The 19,230-nt window shown below is 52.1% G+C and overlaps 1 protein-coding gene across 1 annotated transcript in view; it reads left to right on the forward strand.

Moving 5' to 3' along the window:
* Window positions 1-703: 703 nt before the first annotated feature.
* Window positions 704-19,230, forward strand: part of AP2A1 (adaptor related protein complex 2 subunit alpha 1) — a 28,343-nt gene continuing 9,816 nt past the window's right edge. The window contains exons 1-6 of the mRNA XM_061139874.1: window positions 704-904; window positions 13,944-14,012; window positions 14,135-14,277; window positions 14,440-14,633; window positions 18,129-18,258; window positions 18,530-18,631. Of these exons, the coding sequence (XP_060995857.1) occupies window positions 838-904; window positions 13,944-14,012; window positions 14,135-14,277; window positions 14,440-14,633; window positions 18,129-18,258; window positions 18,530-18,631 (705 nt within the window). The 5' untranslated portion in view covers window positions 704-837. The remainder of the gene's footprint in view (window positions 905-13,943; window positions 14,013-14,134; window positions 14,278-14,439; window positions 14,634-18,128; window positions 18,259-18,529; window positions 18,632-19,230) is intronic.

The following is a 19,230-nucleotide window of genomic DNA, read 5'->3' on the forward strand; positions in this document are numbered from 1 at the left end:
AGGTTAGGGACGTCTCCCTGGAAGAAGATTTAAGGAGTCGGGGGTGGAGGAGAGGAGGGGGGGGGAAAAAAGGGAACAGAAAGACGCTTGCGCAGTAAGCACCTCACGCTCTCCCGCCCCTCCCAACTTCTTCTCTGCAGCAGGGAATTGCAGGAGCCGCTCCACCTATCCCAGCCCAGGCGAGTAACGACCCCCCTTTCTCCTTCCTTCTCTACGGATCGTCGCCCTCCTCCTTTGCCCCCGACACCGGCCCAATCCGCGACGCCCGCGGGGGCGATCTACCCGCCCATTGGCCTCCGTCAAAGTGAGTCCCGCCTCTGCAAGTCCACGCCCCCTCCGTCCTTCGCGTCAGTCCCTCCCTCCTGGGAGAGCCTCCGGATCCAATCGGTCCCTCACCTGGCCGAGCGGAGGGGGCGGTCCCACTGTACGTCACGAACTCCGCCCGTCTTTTGGTCAACGCCCCCACCCCCTCCACTCCCCGAGCGGAAATAGCGGGGCGCTGGACCAATCGGCACCGCACGCCTTTGTCCAGCGACCAATGAGACAGGCGGAGGGGTCGAGCCTGCGTCTGAGCGCCAGTAATTGCAGCCTATAGGCGGCCCTGAGAGCGCAGGCCGGCGGAGGCGAGGGGAGGGGCCGGGGGCGGAGCCGCGGCCTGCCCGCCCGCCCGCCCGCCCGCCTGCCAGCCCGCCCTCCCCGCCCGCCCGCCCCCCGCCCCAGCCGGCTCGTCTTCTCAGCGCTGCCTGGGGTCCTTTCCTCCCGGTCCCCCCCACGCCTGCCAGCCCCCGCTGTGCCGTGCCCTGCCCGGCCAGGCCTGGAGCCGACGCCACCGCCATCATGCCGGCCGTGTCCAAGGGCGATGGGATGCGGGGGCTCGCCGTGTTCATCTCCGACATCCGGAACTGTGAGAGCGCGGCCGGGGGAGATCGGACAGGGGGGAGAGCGTGGAATTGAAGGGTTCGGGGGTGGGTTACAGAGGGGCCCAAGGGTTAGAAATCCATTGCGGCCATAGAGTGAGAGGCGAGAGAGGCCACCGGGGGGGGGGGGGGGGGAGGAACTTAAGGGTGGGTTGAAGTGAATGGAGGAGCTTAGGGTGTCATAGTGTGCCTCTCGAGGTGTCGACGCGGAGTGGTTAGAGGCGTCGCGGAGGGTCTTAATAGAGAGGAGATTAGTAAAGTCCCGGGAACAGGGCATGGAGGTGTCCCCTGGGAGTGGAAGGAAGGCTGGGGGATCGTATTAGCGGTAGGGTTAGAGAGATTCCCTGTTGTAGATGGAAAAGGAAGAAGGTGCATGGGAGGGAGGGAGGGTGGGGGTACCCTGTGGAGAGGTAGAGTAGGAGGAGGCCAGAGAGGACTGGGAGGACGCGAAACACAGGAAACCTGAAAGGAACCGGGCTTGAGGGCCTGGGCAGGGGGTGTCATAGAGGCCAAGGGGCTAGACAGGTCACGGAGGCGCTCAACTGGTTCATAGAGAGGACTTGAGAATGATAGAAAGTCCCAGGGATTTGGGGAGGAGACATGGGAACAAGGGAGACTCTCTGGGACCTTGGTGAGGCATAGAGGGGCTCCTGAGTGGAGGATTGCTTCAGAGACGTAGCGGGCAGTGGAGAAGGGGCTCGAGGGGTTACTGAGGGGAGCATGGAGGAGGAGCGCTGCAGATGGAGAGTCCTGGAAAGAGGAGGTCATTATAATGTGGGGACTTGGGGGAAGTGCCAGAAGGGAGAGAGCTCAGATCTCAAAGAAGGGACCTGGGGGGCCTTAGAAATCCATGGGGAAGAGATCTGGACAGCTGGGAGGCGTGGGGAGAAGCCTGGTTCCAGAGGGGTCATGGGTCAGGGAGCAGGACGGCTCTGAATCTGGAGCCTTCTCCCCTCTGACCACATCAACATGGGGACAGCCGTCACCAGCAGGAAGAATGGTCGTGACTATGGGAGGCCTGGCGCCAAGTCAGCTCCTAGCTCTTGGGAGCGGGTGTTGGTGTTTGGAGCTGCCAAGAGCTTCAGAGGCTGTATCCGCACAGGCTCCAGGGTCAGCCAGGCTTGGGTTCGAGTTTGAGTGCTCCCGTCCTCTTGTCTTGTGACCTTGAATGAGGGACTTCACCTCTCGGTTTCCTCATCTGTCAGGAGGGACTGCTGATGGCCTCTTCCTGATGGGGTCGTGATGATAACTGTATGTGAGTGAGGCGTTTCACACATTCCAGGCACTAGATATCTTGGCTCCTGTTTTTGTTGTTTGGCCAAATCTGAGGAGCGGCCTCTGCAAGTGCCCAGTGATGATTTTAGAATTTAGCAGGTATGGGATGATCTGGTGCATAGTAGGTGCTCAGCGAGTGAGAAGGGTGGAAACTTGGGTATCAAGTGGCAGAGGGAGGTTATGTTTGTTAGAAAAGGGGTGGAGCATTGAGGGGTTGTGGGTTGGGGGTGGGCAGCTGTTAGAAGCAGGTGTGCATTGCCTCTGACACCTACCTTGTGACCCTTGGCAAGTCATTCAACCTCTTGAAGGCTCCATTTTCTTGTCAGCTGACTCCATTGACCAGAACATCTTGCCTCTGAAGATTCATTCATTTGTTCTCATTTGACAAATGCTTTTTGATCACTCCAATGTGCCAAACACTTCCAGGGACGAGGGCTACCACAGTGAACAGAAATTCCTGCCCCTTGGAGCACTCGTGCCTGGAGAGAGATTAAAATACAAACACAGAGAACTACAGATGATGACTAGTGCTGTGAAGAAAAATAAGGACGGGAAGAGGGGGAAGGTAACAGTATTGAGAAGGGGCAGGCAGTACAGATTTTGGAGGCAAGAGGGGTCCAGGCAGTGGAATGGTGTGTTCAAAGGTCCTGAGGTTGTAGCACACTTGGTGAGGGTTCAGATAAGAGCGAGGGGGCTTGTGTGGTTGGAGCCAAGAGAGGGAGGGAGGGAGAGGTGGGAGATAAGGGCAGAGAGGGAACAGGGAGCGGGTAGGGCTTTGTGGGCCATGGGGAGCACCTTGGGCTTTCTCTGAAGCGAGGGTGGTGGGAACGTTTTGAGCATGGGAGGGCTGGGAGCTGATTGATGTTTTAAAATAGTTCCTCTGGCTGCTGGATAGAGAATAGACCCAAGGAGGTAGGAATGGAAGCAGGGAAAGAATTAGGGGGCTGTTGCAGGCGTCCCTGCTCAAGATGGTGATTTACTCGACTGGGTTGGGAAGGAAACTGTGAGAAGTGTTTGGATTAGATCTTGGAGGATCTACAAAGGGATTGGATGGTAGGGGTGGGGAAGGAAAGAGAAAACAAGTGGGTGTCACCGCTGGACCCTAGAGGGAAGCCAGAGGATGGAGGAGAGATTCCGACTTGGGGGCAGTGGAGGCTGTTTAGCCAAAAGAATCAGGACTGGAGAATCAGGGTGCCCCTTGTCCTTGGTTTTCTCATTGAGTGTATGTTGAATGGCTGGTATGTTTCAGACCTTATCATGGGTGCTGGGAACACAGTGGTAGATAGGACAGACTTGTCTGTACCCCCATGAACCTCCCAGCTCTAGAGGGAGACAGGAACTGCATAAAAATTGCAGCTGTCCATCTCCCAAACACTTGTATATGGATGTTCATACAGCATCATCGATGACCGATAGCCAGAGAGCGCAAACAAACCCAGATGTCCACCAGCAGATGGATGGAAAAACACAATGTGGACACCCACACAACAGAATATTATTCAGCCATCAAAAAGAATGAAGTACTGTAGAGGCTACAACATGGATGAACCTTGAAAAACATCATTTTAAGGGAAAGAAGCCAGACATAAAAGGCTACATATTGTAGGATTCCATTATATGAAATGTGCAGAAGAAGCAAATCCAGAGAATCAGAAAGTAGTTGAGCGACTGCCTAGGGCCTAGAGGGTGGTGGAATGTGGAGTGACTTCTAATGAGAACAGGGTTTCTTTAGGGGGTAATGAGAATGTTTCGGAGTTAGATGGTGGTGATAGAGGGACAGCACTGTGGATCTACTAAAGAAACCCTGAAGGGTTCTGCCAAGTGGTGAGCTGTGTGCTGTGTGAATTCTATCTCAATTTTTCTTTAACTGAAGTACTGTTGATATACAATATTGTGTTAGTTTCAGATGTACGGCAAAGTGATTCAGTTATCCATATATGTATTTTGTTCACATACTCTCTTCCACTGTGGTTGAATATAGTTCCCTGTACTATACAGCAAGTTCTTTTATTTCACGTATGCCGCTATCTGATGATCCATTAAATTTATTTTCTTTATGTAACATAAAGTCAGATCTAAATATATTACAAAGCATTCAGGGAGGTATATCTTGTTGCCCCTCAGAAAGTCATGTGAAATTTACTTTCAGAATTGATATTGATTTGTTTACAAGCCCTATCCTGGCTCCTTTCTTGTTCTTATCAAAAATTTTATATTTATTATACTTATTTATTTCGTTGCACTGGGTCTTGGTTGCAGCATATGGAATCTAGTTCCCCAAACAGGGATTGAACCCAGGCCCTTTGCATTGGGAGCTTGGAGTTTTAGCCACTAGACCACCACGGAAGTCCCCCAGTTTTTTGTTTTGTTTTTTTTTTAAGTGGGGAAAAAAAAGCTTGTAGCTGTCCTAAGTCCAGTGAGGGAGAGGGCCATGGTGTTGGGAGAACAGGAGCTGTCTTACTGCATTGCCCAGACAATGTGGAGGAGTTAGCCAGGCCAGAGGAAGGGGAGGTGAGCTCTGAAGGCAGAGGGACAGCACGTGCAAAGGTCCTGAGGCCCTGTGGAGACTCTGCGCTAAGGCCTGTGTGGCTGGTGCAGAGAGGGATGCGATCTGACCTTGGGGAGGTGGGCAGAGGCCAGGATGGTGTTTGTCCTGGGAGCACTGGAGAGGGCTTCAAGCCCGAGTGAGGGGAAGAGTAGGGTCAGGGGGCAGGTGGAGGACAGGAGGAGAGTGGAGTCCTCCTACTGGAAGATTGGCACAGTGGAGCTGGGGGGAGGATCTAGAAGGGGATGAAGGCAGGCTTTGAGAAGAGCCAGGAAGGGCAAATTCTGCAGATAAGAAAGGGAGGGGTGAGGCCAGGCCCAGCCTGAAGGCGTGGTCCTGTCTTGTCTGGAGGGGGAGTCTGGCCTCCAGACACTTATCTGCTGGGAGCTCCCTAAGGCAGGGGCTGGGTTCCCTGTCTCTAGGGCCCCAGCCCTCCCCAAGCCTGAGGAGAGTGCAGGCCGAGCTCTCCATGGGGGGCACATTTCACCACAAACTGTGACCCATCCTATTTGTGGCAGTCGTTCCCAAACCCTGGAACACAGGCCCTGGTCTGATTGCTCCCTGGGTCCCCAGTTCCACCTTCTTCAGGGCCTGGCCCATGGGAGCCCTTTTGAGGTATTTGCTGATTGAATGAATGAATGAATCTATCTTTGTGAGCAGTGATTGAGTGCCAGACGCTCTTCTAAGTGATGAGACCGCAGTGGTGAGCAGAAGTCCCCTCCCTGTGGTGCTCCATTCTAGGGGGGAGATGGACCAACCCACACGTAAATATACAGTGTTCAGCTGTTCAGAGTGCTGGGAAAAAATAAAGCAAGGAAGGAGTGTAGGGACGAGGTCAGGGGTGGTGCTCTGGTATTGGCTGGTCAGAATCTCTCTCTGAGAAGGTGAGGTTGGAGCAAAATTTGGTGGGTGAATTGACCCATAGAAATCTGGAAAAGACATTCTTGGTTGCACAGACAGCTTGTGCAAAGGCCCTGAGGCAGGACTGTGCTTGAGGAATAGGAATGTGGGGAGAGGGTGGGAGCTGTGGTCAGAGAGGGAACTAGTGGATCCAGTAAGAACTTTGCCTTTACACTGGGCCAGATGGGAGCCAGAGAGAGATTCAGAATGGTGAAGGAATAGGATTTGACTCAGCACAAGGAATGAGTCCCACTTTGGTGGTGCTCCAGCATCAGTGTGTTAAAGGAACTGGCTTGATGCCAGCAACAGACAGATCCAGGCCTGAGCCCCCTTTCTCCCTCTCGCTGTGTTTCTTGTGACCTCGGTCCACAATCGCATTCAGCACCTCCCCTGTGTCAGGACAAGGGGCTTCCCAGATGGTGCCAGTGGTAAAGAACCTGCCTGCCAAGGCAGGAGATGCAAGAGACGCGGGTTCGATCCCTGGATCAGGAAGATCCCATGGGGGAGGGCATGGGAACCCACTCCAGTATTCTTGCCTGGAGAATCCCATGGACGGGGAGCCTGGCGGGCTACAGTCCATGGGGTTGCAAAGAGTCGGACACGACTGTAGCGACTGAGCGCTGTGTCAGGACTGCCCTGGCCCCCACCCCTGCCCTTGGGGAACCAGTGTTCCCAGGCAGAAGCCCAGGGTTTACAGAGCAGCACATGCCCCCTCATGTATTGGGAAGCAGTTCAGGAGGTCTTTGCAGCTGAGCTCAAGCTGGGGAATGACAAGGTGTGACTTGGTTGCTCAAGGAGAAAATTCTCTCTAGGGGAAGTTGAGGACTTTGATAACATCTAACCTGGGGCTTTCATGTGGCAATCCACATATGTACATTTTTTTTTAAGTTGTTGTTGTTCAGTCCATGGGGTCGCAAAGAGTCCCACACAACTGAGCGACTGAACTGACTGACTGAACTGAGTCAGTGATGCTGTCTAACCATCTCATCCTCTGCCCCCTACTTCTCCTTTTGCCTTCAATCTTTCCTAGCATCAGAGTCTTTTCCAATGAGTCGGAAATTAACTATATCTCAGTTTTTTAATTGAGTTTATACATACATACACACACACACACACACATATCCTTTTTAAGGTTCTTTTCCATTTTAGGATATTATGAGATTTTGAGTATAGTTCCCTGTGGTATACAGTAGGTTCTTCTTTATCTCTTATGTATAGTAGTGTGTATATGTTAATCCCAAACTCCTAATTTATCCCTCCCAACTTCCCAGCTATCCCCTTTGGTAACCTTAAATTTGTTTTTTATGTCTGTGAGTCTGTTTCTGTTCCATAAAGAAGTTCATTTGTATCATTTTTTTAGATTCCACAGATAAGTGATATCATCTGATACTTGCCTTCCTCATATATTTGTTACTTCACTTAATATGACAATCTCGAGGTCCTTCCACATACAGACATTTAAATTTTCCAGGAGTCACATGAAAAAAGTAAAACCGGGGAAATTAACTTTAACATGTTTTATTTCCTTTACCCCGGGATGGCCCAAATATTATCTGAATGTGTAATCGATATTTTTTCAATGATTAATGAGACAGTTTATGTTCCTTTCTCCACTCGGAAGCTCCATTTTCATTGGAAATAACTTGCTCTGTCTGAATAGTTCATAAAACTTGTAGTTAGAAAGAAGCTTCACAAGAGGGTCCAAATCGTTCCAAACATACTTTTCTGGTAACTGAGTGGAGGATCAGTTTTTAATTTTTAACTTATTACAAGTCAATTAGGAATCCAGTCCCTCAGAGGCACCAGCCATATTTGGAGTGCCAGTGGCCGCGTGTGGCCAGTGGCTCCCCTAGCGGACGCAGCAGGGACAGCAGGTCGTGAACTTCACAGGGATCCAGTGTCAACAACAGTCTCATCTCCCAGAACCCTCTTTGAGGACTCCGGGCTGTCCGGACTTGTGTGGGAGACAGCAGGGCGCATCCTAGTAGAGAGAAACATTTGTTCCTTTGTGCTGTAAACAGCAGTTGTCTGGAAGGCTCCTGAAGGGCCTGGCAGTGAGGCGCCGGACAGTGCCTGGGTTACCTGACTGATATGAAAGCGTGACAGTCCCTTCACGGCAGTCAGGGTTGGTGAGGGTCCCTTTGATGGCAGTGACAGGCGCACCCCGATGCCCCCGGTTACCATGTTCAGGGAAGCTGCAGCTCCCCCAGCCAGGAGTCCCCTGGTACATCTGGAGTGTTCAGCAATCACCTGCCCTGGCCTGTAGCCAGACGGTGGCCTCCTTCCCTCCTGCATGGCCCTCACGGGAACAGCTGCGGGCAGAAGAGGCCCCTGCCATCCCATGGCTCCCCAACACCCACAGGGAATCCCACAGTCTACCCCTACCTGCTGTGCTAGCCCCCCGGTTTTCACACAAGCTGACCTTCGTACCCCAAGCACACCTCCCCTTATTTCTGCTTGGTGCATTTCAGCCTCGTCCATTGAGCCTCAAATCCCAGGGGTGGGATTCCCTGGCAGTCCAGTGGTTAGGGCTCCACACTTCCCCTGCAGGGGGCACGGGTTCAATCCCTTGTCAGGGAGCTAAGATCCTGCATGCTCTGCTGTGCGGCCACCAAAAAAAAAAAAAAGTATCCCAGGAGCTGGATACCAGGAAGCTTTCTTCCTCCTATATGATTCTAGGCTCCCAGCCCTCACTGTGTTTGCCTCTGTCAAAGTTTTCCACGTTACATCTATCAGCCTCTCCTCCAATCAGGGAGCATCCCCAGGGCAGAGCAGGTATGACATCCCTGAGCCTGACCCAGGGAATATTTGAGGATAAAGGAATCTTTAAAAAACACCCTGAAGTGCTTACATGCCTCCTGTGACAGGGAGCTCACCTTCTGTTGCAGGCTAGCCCTGAGTGATGAAAAATTTCTTCCAGCAGCCCAGTTCTGTTACAGCTGCCTATAGCCCCTTTCTCCCATGCGTTACCCTCAGCAGCACCCAGGTGCTGTCTCTGGGCACCCGGGCACTAGATATTTGCTGAAATGCACCAAGCAGAAATAAGGGGAGGTGGGCACTAGATATTTGCAGAGGTTATGTGCTCTGCCAGAATGCCCTTGCTCAGGGCCAGAGAGCATTCTCTGTTGGGAGATCTGATGCTTTGTAATTTCTGTGAATTCTTTTTTATAGGGAAGTATATTGGTGATCCAGAAGACAATATCAAATAGATGTGGACAATTTAAAGACTTTTAAAAGTTTATTTTTAATTTTTACACGTAGCAGCCACTAGTATTTTTTTTTTTTTAGTATTTTTTATTAAAGGAGTGAAATGTCCAACTATAGCATAATTGAATAATTCACTCAGCTGACTACCATAAATTTTTTTTTTTTTTAATTTTATTTATTTATTTGGCTGCACTGGGTCTTAGTTGTGGCCTGCAGGCTTTGGGGTGGGCTTAGTTGCTCTGCTGCATGTTGGTTCTTAGTTCCCTGACCAGAAATTGAACCCATGTCATCTGCATTGGAAGGTGGATTCTTAACCACTGGACCGTGGGTTAAGTCCCTTAATGTTTATTTATTTGGCTGTGCTGGGTCTTACTTGCAGCACATAGGAGCTTTAGTTGAGGCCAGCAGGGTCTAGTTCCCTGACCAGGTATAGAACCCGGTCCCTCTGTGTTGGGAGCGTGGAGTCTAAGCCACTGGACCACCAGGGAAGTCCCAAGGAATTCCTGAATATTCTTTAAATTTTCCTCATCTGTTTGACATTCTATTCTATGTCATTGATACACTTAACTATAAAAACGTGTTAATATATATTCCTATACAAATATATTTATATATTCACTTACACATATATATAGTATATCTATGAAAAAGCTCACAGATCAGAAGTGATGAATTTTGATGAAAACAAAATTCATCAAAATCTGATAAATTTTCCCCAGCTGAACACAGCTGTGTAACTGGCCCCCAGATGCAGGAACAAACATCCCCAGCTCCCCAGCACCCCCTGCTCACTGCTCAGTCATCCAACACCCTCGGTTAGTTTTGTCTGCTTCTTGAAGCTTTTAATAGATGTGTAAGCAAAAGCCAGGGCTCTAGTGTCGAAAATGTAATTACGATTCAGATTTCCATTTACCTGTGGTAAAGGTTAGGCAGCCACCATGTGGTATGTGGTCCATTTATAAAAACTGTTTGTTTGTTTTTTTTTTCCTTTTCTGGTTCCTACAGAAAAGCTTTAAGACAACTCATTAGAGTGAGTGTTCCACGTTGGGAAGAATGAATGGAGCATGCGCACCACATGCGAGGCCCCGCCCTGCGCGGGTGCCGTTCCCGCCCCTGCCCCGCCCCCAGGGGAGGCGCTGTCCTGACGCCCAGGCCACCCTCCCCTGGGCACTCAGCAGCGTGGCTTAGTTCTCCCTGGTGAACTGCGCCTGAACTCGCCTCATCTTTCACAGCCCTCCTCAAATGTCCACTCCTCTCGGCAGCCACCAGCAAGGCCCCAGGGCTGGCCCCGTGACCTCCATCCACGCATACCTTGCTCAGGTGTGAGCAGGAGGTTTGCAGCCTGCGCCCCACCAGGCCCGGAGGCCCTGGGGGAGGCTCAGAAGTGCCGGATCTCTGTAGTCCCAGGGGCCGGCGTGGCCCCCCCCCCCCCACCACCCCCCCCCCCCCCAGCCTGCCCCGCAGGGCTCAGGAAACGTGTAATTAATAAATGAAGCATCAGATGGGCTCTGGGGCCACACGGGCCGGTTCAACCTCATCACGGAGATACTGGCCCTTCATCACCTGGGTCCCAAAGACCCTCCTCCCTCCCTGAGGACTGGGAGCGGGTCACTGTACCTCTTCAGGCACTTTGTATTTTTTCACATCGTCTTGTCTTTCCTGAGCTCAGCCACTCAGTAAGCCTGTGAAACGTGGAGTCATTACTAGAAAAGTGACCCACGCTCGCCCTCAGGTGGTTCCCAGTGTGGTCTGGGGACGGGGCAGACCTAGACACCACAGCAGCGCTGGCCCGGGCAGTGTGGGGAGCCTGGGGAAAGCCTGAGAGCAGTCCTACCCAGAGTGTGAGCCGCATGTGTGGCTTTCAACTTCCTCAGGAGCCACATTTTTGTTAAAAAGCAGAAAGGAATGGGCCAAATTAATTTTAATGTATTTATGTAACTTGATACACTTAGGCACTCAGTTGTGTCCGACTCTTTGCAGCCCCATGGACTGCAGCATGCCAGGCTTCTTTGTCCTCCACTGTCTTCTGGAATTTGCTGAAATTCATGTCGGGTCTGTGATGCCATCCAACCATCTCATCCACTGTCACCCCCTTCTACTGCCCTCAGTCTTTCCCAGCAACAGTCTTTTCCAGTGAGTCAGCTCATCACATCAAGTACCCAGAGTATTGGAACTTCAGTTTCAGCATCAGTCCCTCCAATGAATATTCAGGATTGATTTCCTTTAGGATTGACTGCTTTGATCTCTGTGCTGTCCACGGGACTCTCAAGAGTCTTCTCCAGCACCACAATTTGAAAGCATCAATTCCACAAGTAATCAGTATTTAGATTTTTTTTTTTTCATTTAAAACCACCCTAATGGCAGAACGTGAAGAGGAACTAAAGACCCTCTTGATGAGGGTGAAAGAGGAGAGTGAAAAAGCTGGCTTAAAAATCACCATTCAAAAAACTAAGATCATGGTGTCCGGTCGCATCCCTTCATGGCAAATAGAAGGGGAAAAAATGGAAGCAGTGGCAGATTTTTTCTTGGGCTCCAAAATCACTACAGACAGTGATTGTAGCCATGAAATTAAAAGACACTTGCTCCTTGAAAGAAAAGCTATGGCAAAACTAAATATCAGTATTAAAAAGCAGAGACATCACTTAGCTGAGAAAAGCTGGTCTAGTCAAAGCTGTGGTTTTTCCAATAGTCATGTATGGATGTGAGAGTTGGACCATAAAGAAGGTTGAGCTCCGAAGAATTGATGATTTTGAATTGTGCTGCTGAAGAAGACTTGAGAAGAGCCCCTTGAACTGCAAGGAGATCAAACCAGTCAATCCTCAAGGAAATCAACCCTGAATATTACTTGGAAGGACTGATGCTGAAGCTGAAGCACCAGCACTTTGGCCAACTGATGTGAAGAGCCGACTCATTAGAAAAGACCCTGATATTGGGAAAGATTGAGGGCAGGAGAAGAAGGGGATGGCAGAGGATGAGATGGTTGGATGGCATCACCAACTCAATGGACATGAGTGTGAGCAAACTTCCGGAGATAGTGAAGGACAGGGGAGCCTGGTGTGCTGCAGTCCATGGGGTTGTAAAGAGTCGGATACAACTTAGCAACTGAACAACAACCAATAATTAATATTTTAAACTTTGTAATGAGATAGTTTACATTCCTTTTTACCCCCCACACTGAGTCTTCTAAATGTGTTTTTGTCACTCATTTCATTTGAGAACAGGCACCTTTCAGGTGCTCAAGAGCTGCCTGGCCGACAGCTGCCATATTGGACAAGGCAGCTCTAGCATCTGCTTAGAACTGATCAGGAGGTGCTAATCAAAGGGGGCTTCCTGAAGGAGTTGATAGCTGAAGTGGGGCTTATGGGAGCTTCCCTGGAAGTTGGGAGTAGTTGGTGAGGCAGGATTTCTAAAGAGAAGGAGAGGACATACTCTTACGTGCTCATTTATTCATTTATTCATTTTAACCTCCTAGTTGCCTGGGCGCAAGCCATGGGTCAGAGCAGTCTCCACCCTTCAGATGACTAGCCATTTATTTTTATTGTTTATAATATTTATTTTTATTTATTTGACTGTACCGGGTCTTAGTTGCAGCATGTGGGATCTAGTTCCCTGACCAGGGACCGAACCCAGGCCCCCTGCATTGGGAGTTTGGAGCCTTGACCACTAGACCACCAGGGAAGTCCTGACCAGACATCTATTAAGAACCTGCTGTATGCTGGGCACTGTTCTAGCAACTCCCTCATGATGGCTTGTAATGAAGGGGGAGCCGAGATTTGACAGTAGAGAGAAATGGTTATGCAATGTGACATGTGCCAGGGAGGACATTTTTTAAAATGAGGAAACTGAAGAATAAAGCATTGCCTTTAAAGAACTGGCCAGGAAAGGCCGCGTGGAGGAGGTGACAAGAGCTGAGACCCAAATGACAAGAAGAGAATTGGACAGATGGGCATAGCAGGTGCAAAGGCCCTGGAGGTGGGAGGGCGTGTGGAGTGGCCCTGGAACTGGCGGAGGCCTGCCAGGCCGGACACAGCGAGATGTGAGGGTGACCAGAGCTTGCTAGCCCCGGGGTAGAGTCCCTGCCCTGGGAGGCAGGGAGGCTGCTGCAGTGATCCAGGTGGGTGGGCATGGGGTCTGGACAAGATGGTCATGGTGGAGGTTGCCTGGGCTCGGGTTCTAAAGGTCGAACAAAGAGGATGTGTCGACGAGTGAGGGGGTGAAGACACCTAGGTTTCTCTGCTCGGAGGAGCTGAGTGAGCGGTGAAGCCTGTCAAGGGTGAGATGGTGAAGTCTGGCTCAAGTGGAACTGGGAAGCTGGAGGAGGGACACAGCCAGCAGTGAGGGCAGCCGAGACCGGGTCACTGTCCAGTCGGATCGTGGTCCGATGGGGACTCCCAGGCATCAAGGAGCACAGAGGCTCGCGGGGCCCGGGGAGGCCCTCTCGAGTCCGCCTCTGGGTGGATCTCGGCAGAAGAGTAGGGACGTTGCAGACAGACGTGTAGGGGGGAGGGAAGAAGTGGGTCTGTGGGCCAGGCTTCGGGGGTGGGATGGGGTATGGAGAGAACTGGCAGGTTGTGAGAAGGAACCAGGTGGCGGCAGGGGAGGGCAGCATGGAGCTCAGGACAGAAGGCCTGGTGAGCAAGTACAATTGGGGCGCTGAGGGCAGAGGAGGTTTTCAGGGGGTGCTGAGCTCAGCGGGGATGTGGGGTTGAGGGCCCTCGGGGCCAGCCTGAGGGCAGCCGATCTCTTCACTCATTCATTCATCACACATTCTCTACCAGGGGCTTATTTCAACTGGGGGCTGGTGCAGAGCCATGGATGCGATGGCAACAGGAGGAGGAAGAAGGGAGGGGGTCAGGGATTGCTCCAGAGTGTGTGCCAGGCTTTTCCCCTGGGTGGTAGGGACCCCTGAGCGCAGGTTCTCGGTTCCCTGAAGCTCCCATATAGAGATGGAGTCCCAGGCCTGACTTCAGCCCCTAGACTGGGACCCCAGCATAGAGAGGATCTGCCCTTCCACCTGGGAGGGTCCTGGCCCCGGAAAGTGAGGGCAGGCAGCTCCCCTCTCGGGACCCTCCTCACCTGCCCTGCCTTCTCCTTCCCAGGTAAGAGCAAGGAGGCAGAGATTAAGAGAATCAACAAGGAACTGGCCAACATCCGCTCCAAGTTCAAGGGTAGGCTGGGAGCTCATCTCCTGGGTCTGTGGGAGGAGTGGACTGGGAGCTGGAATACCCAAGACTTGTAAGTATGATCCTTCCTCACTTTTGCCACCCTGTCCTCCTTCCTGTGACCCCAGGGGACAAAGCCTTGGACGGCTACAGCAAGAAAAAGTACGTGTGTAAACTGCTCTTCATCTTCCTGCTTGGCCACGACATCGACTTTGGGCACATGGAGGCCGTGAACCTGCTGAGCTCCAACAAGTACACGGAGAAGCAGATTGTAGGTCTTGGGAGGAGGGGCTGGGGTCTGGACCCCTGGGTCTGAGGGAGGAGGGGCTGGGGGCCTGGACCCCTGGGTCTGAGTTGGGAGGGGCTGGGGGTGTGGACTCTGGGTCAGTTAGCCACAAGGCCCCAAGCCCCCCACCTCCTTTGCGCCACCCAGGGTTACCTGTTCATCTCGGTGCTGGTGAACTCCAACTCCGAGCTGATCCGGCTCATCAACAACGCCATCAAGAACGACCTGGCCAGCCGCAACCCCACCTTCATGTGCCTGGCCCTGCACTGCATCGCCAACGTGGGCAGCCGCGAGATGGGCGAGGCCTTTGCCGCTGACATCCCTCGCATCTTGGTGGCCGGGTGAGGTGCTGGGGACCCAGCTGGGGGGGTGGGCTAGACAAGACCCAGCCCAGTTTGAGGGTCAGAGAGGTGGTGTCACCTGCCCGAGGTCTCCCAGCTGGGGCATGGGGATTACGCTGGGCGTGGTGACAGCCCCGTGGGTGTCTCCTGTCATCTCACCAATCCGACTCGGCCCTGTAAGCCAGCTCCCCAACAAAGCCAGTGAGATGTCTGTCTAATGGACCTTTTCTTTTTCATATTTATAAATTATTGTTTATGTACCATAAGAAAAAATAAGGTCAAAAGTACATTAAAAAAAAGTGGAAATTTGTCACTATTTATTAATAACTTACTATTCTTGCTAAGAACTAGAAAAATGTATTGTCCCAAATAAGAAGCAATTGAAAGGCTTGTAGAGTTTCTTAGGCATTTTCCTTTGACTCTCATACAACCTTGGTTACCATATGGTATAAGATAAACCAATACAAAGGAAGTGAAATAACCTTTTTATAAAAATAATAGGAAGCACAGATCTAATAATGAGAAACACTGGAAATAAATATAATGATAGTGTTAGTTGCTCAGTCATGTCCGACTCTTTCCGACCCTGTGGACTGTAGCCCGCCAGGCTCCTCTGTCCGTGGAATTCTCCAACAAGGATACTAGAGTGGGTAGCCATCCTGCAAAATGAATTAAATGACTTTTTGCTCACAGGAATGAAGGGGCTATCACTGAATGTGATAAAACTTGCAAAATTTCTGATTGACCTTTAACATCTGGTGAAGAAGAGGCAATGACCTTAAATCATGTCGGTGACAGCCTTCCAGAACTTTTGCCCCTTCTCCATTCATTCATTCGACAATCATGTATTGAACGTCTATGTGTGAGGCACCTTGCTCGTTGCTGGGGATGTAGCCATGACCAGAGGCAGACACGGTCATCATCCTCCCAGTGTTCACGGTCCAAAGGTGGGGGATGAACATTGATTGAATAATTGCAGGATGAAACATATTACTTTCTCTCAGAACCCTGCTGTGGGGCACAGGAGCCTAAGGGCGTTTAGTGGGAGCATCTGCACTAGGCTGTGGGTCGGAGGGCTTCTCAGAGGAAGTGGCATTAGGTTGAGACCTGGGTGAGGAGGAGGAGTTGGCTGTGAAAAAGGGAAAGGCATGAAGGGCAATGATCAGCCTGTGATCTTTCTCAATCAGGAGGGCGTTGAGCAACTGTTTCTTGAGCACCTGCAAAGTCCCTGGCTCTGTTCTGGGCGTTGGGAGGCAGGAGGGAGCTGGGGGAACAGTTGTCCCCACCCTCAGGGAGCTGGCATCTGAGAGGGGCTCCAAAGAGCAAACGCATAGGCAGAGAAGTGAGTTGAGTTCAGACAGTGACAGCTACACTGAAGAAAACAAAACAGGTGGCAGCGTGGGGGGATGGCTACTTAAATCAGACTCATCAGGGAGGGTGTCTGCATGGAGGTGCCGTGTAATTGGAGACTGGAATGATGAGGAGAAGACAGTCAGTCAGAAGTATCGGAGAAAGTGTTCCAAGCAAGAGGAGCAGTAAGTGCAAAGGCCCTGGGATAGGCATGAGCTTTGTATTGGGTTGGCCAAAAAGCTTGCTTGGGTTTTTCCATGGTGGTGTTTGGATTTTCTTCTGATCAAAATGAGAAGCAATTGGTGTGTTTTGAGCAGGTAAAACTGTTGGTGTTTTGAGCTGGATTTTGCTTAGGGCATTTGCTGAACTGGGTGAAGCAGGGTATTGGTTTTGGGGCCCTGCAGCCTCTGGGAATAGAAGACAAAGCTTGTTCAAGCAGAGGCTCCAAAGGCCACACTTCAAAGTGAGGGTGACCTAGAAATAAATCCCCTTAGGGACGATAGGCAGAGTTACCCCTTTTGAGTCTTGGCATGGAACAGGCCACAACTCTGGTTTTCAGCCTGATTTTCCCTCTTGGGTGATCCATAGATCCGTAAGCGAAGTTTAGTTTAAAGAGATACATACTGCTTGTACCCTACCCACCTGCTAGTGCCTGACAGACGCAAACAAGTCTTTTCTGGAGAAAGCCACCTTCACCACAAGCCTCTATGACTTCCCTAGATGAAGCTCCAGGTTACATGAGAAGCTCACAGTCGAAAATCACTAAATGCAGGCTGCAAGGCACCATGAAGGAGAGCCAGCAAAAAGAAAACAGAAAATAAGAGTTGAATTGGAGTTTTCAAGGAATTCTGTGGTGGTCCAGTGGCTAGGACTCAGCATTGTCACTGCCGAGGGCCGAGGTTCAATCCCTGGTCGGGGAACTAAGATCTCACAAGCCACGTGATACAGCCAAAAATAGAACTGAGAGTTTTCATAAAGAAAATAAGTGGTTTAGTTTAGCAGCAGAGTAGACAGAACTAAAGCAAGGATTGTAAATAGAGACATGTTAATCAGAATGCAGCCCAGAGAAGCAAAGAGATGGAAAAATTTAAGAGAGGCTAGGACGTGAGAGGGGAGAAGGGGATTCGAGCTCACGCCCAGGCCCCTGGCCTGCTGTGCCTCCGTGGTTGGTCTCCCCCTTTGAGAGCTTCCTCGCACTGCAAGCGGCCTTTGGGTGTTGTTGCCCCTGGGGTGTTGGGGGTTGAAAAAAAAAAAAGAAGAGAGGCTAGGAGTCAAGGGAGATAAAGTCTAACAACACCATTCAGAGTTCTAGAAGGAGAAAAGGAAGAGAATCGTAACAGGCAGTGTTTGAACAGATGACAGCTAAGAATATACAAGAATCAGTGAAAGCTTGATCCTGAGATTCAGATAGCCTAGAGACTGTAGGGGGCGCCAAGCCTCCTCTGAGCTCCTCCCACACGCAGGCCCACCTGCCTCCGGGCCTCCACAGGCTCTTCACTCTGCCGGGAACATCTGTGTAGATTTTTAGTGTTTTCTCTCGGTTTTCTGTTCACCTGGTGTCGCATCAGTGAGGCTTTTGTCCTAAACACCGTCCCCAGAGCTCCTGCGCTCGCCGGCCCTGGAGGAAGCTACTGAACCCCGACGGCATCTGTTGTAGGGTGGGGCTGCCCTGGCAAGAACATAAGCTCTCTGAGGACACACTTTGGACCAATTTGTCCACCAATCTGTCCAGTATTCTTGCCCGGAAAATCCCACGGACAGAGGAGTCTGGCGGGCTACAGTGCACAGAGTTGCAAAGAGTCAGACACGACTGAGCTGCTGAGCATGCACACGCAGTCCGCAGTGCCGACGGGTGCCCGGTGCCCAGGCGGTGCTCAGATGAGCAGACAGCAGCTGAGTGAAGGTGCAGAGCCACGCCTGCCCTGCCTGTGACCCCATGAGGTTACTAAGATGCAACCCATTTTGCAGAGGAAGAATTGGGGGCCCGGTGGGCCGTGACGGCAGCACCAGATGCGTTCCTGGGTCCACCAGGTTCTTGCCACCTCTTGCTGGACACCCTTCCTGGGAGAAGTGAGAGGAGGAGGGCGGTGTGCAGGGCTGGGGTCGCACTGACCCCCACCCCCACCCCACTCTGTGCCCCCACAGGGACAGCATGGACAGCGTGAAGCAGAGCGCGGCCCTGTGCCTGCTGCGGCTCTACAAGGCCTCGCCCGACCTGGTGCCCATGGGCGAGTGGACGGCCCGCGTGGTGCACCTGCTCAACGACCAGCACATGGTAAGGCCCCTGCCCCCAAGACCCAGCCCACCCTGGGCACGCCCTGCATGGCCCCGACCCCCACCTGGCCGCTCAGGGGTCCTGTCCAGTGTCCCCAGCATCCATCACTCACCCCACCCCTCAGAAAAAAATCCAGCCTCTGTTTCTGACACCCAGAGTTTCCCCCACGTCCCAGCGCCTGCCCAGCCAGCGTAGAGACTCGGACCTCTGTCCCCTCCGCCGATGCCCCAGTCCCCTGGGGCCCTGACCTGCCTCTCTCCTGCCCCTACAGGGCGTGGTCACAGCCGCTGTCAGCCTCATCACTTGTCTCTGCAAGAAGAACCCGGATGACTTCAAGACGTGCGTCTCCCTGGCCGTGTCTCGCCTGAGCCGGGTAGGTGTGGTATCCACGCCGACTGCGGGAAGGTGGCCCTGGTGTGCCTGTTCCCTGGGCACCCCTCTAGTCCCCCTCATGCTCCCTGAGAGACCACCCAGCCCGGCGGTTAAGAACGCAGGCTCAGAGCTAAGTTCATCCCTGCTTGGCCACTTCCTGGCTATGGGGCCCTAGGCAAGTGGCATCACCTCTCTGGGCCTCGTTGGCCTCATCTGCTTGAAGGGGGTGATTCCAGGTGCCTGTCTCACAGCATAGCTGCTGTGAGTTAACCTGGATAGCATGTGAGCACAGCGCCCAGGGCACTGGGAGCTCCCAGCAAGGGAGGTTGCTCTCCTGCCTCCCTCCCTCTTGTGCCCTCTTGTTTCCTCCTGCTGCTTCTCCTGCTTTTCCTTCTCATGCATCTTTCTTTCCCTCCTGGGCACATGCCCCGAGGCTGCTTCTATGCTCAGCTCTGTGCGGGCTGACACTGGAGACACAGGTGAGTGAGACCCAAGCCTGCCTTCAGGGGCTTCCTCTCCTGTTCGGAGGAGGGATGCGTTGCAGGACAGACCAACTCAGGCACAGATTATCATACAAGGGACAGTGTGTGTGGTCATGGA

This window comes from Dama dama, chromosome 4 (genome assembly GCF_033118175.1).
Source record: "Dama dama isolate Ldn47 chromosome 4, ASM3311817v1, whole genome shotgun sequence".
Lineage (NCBI taxonomy): Eukaryota > Metazoa > Chordata > Mammalia > Artiodactyla > Cervidae > Dama > Dama dama.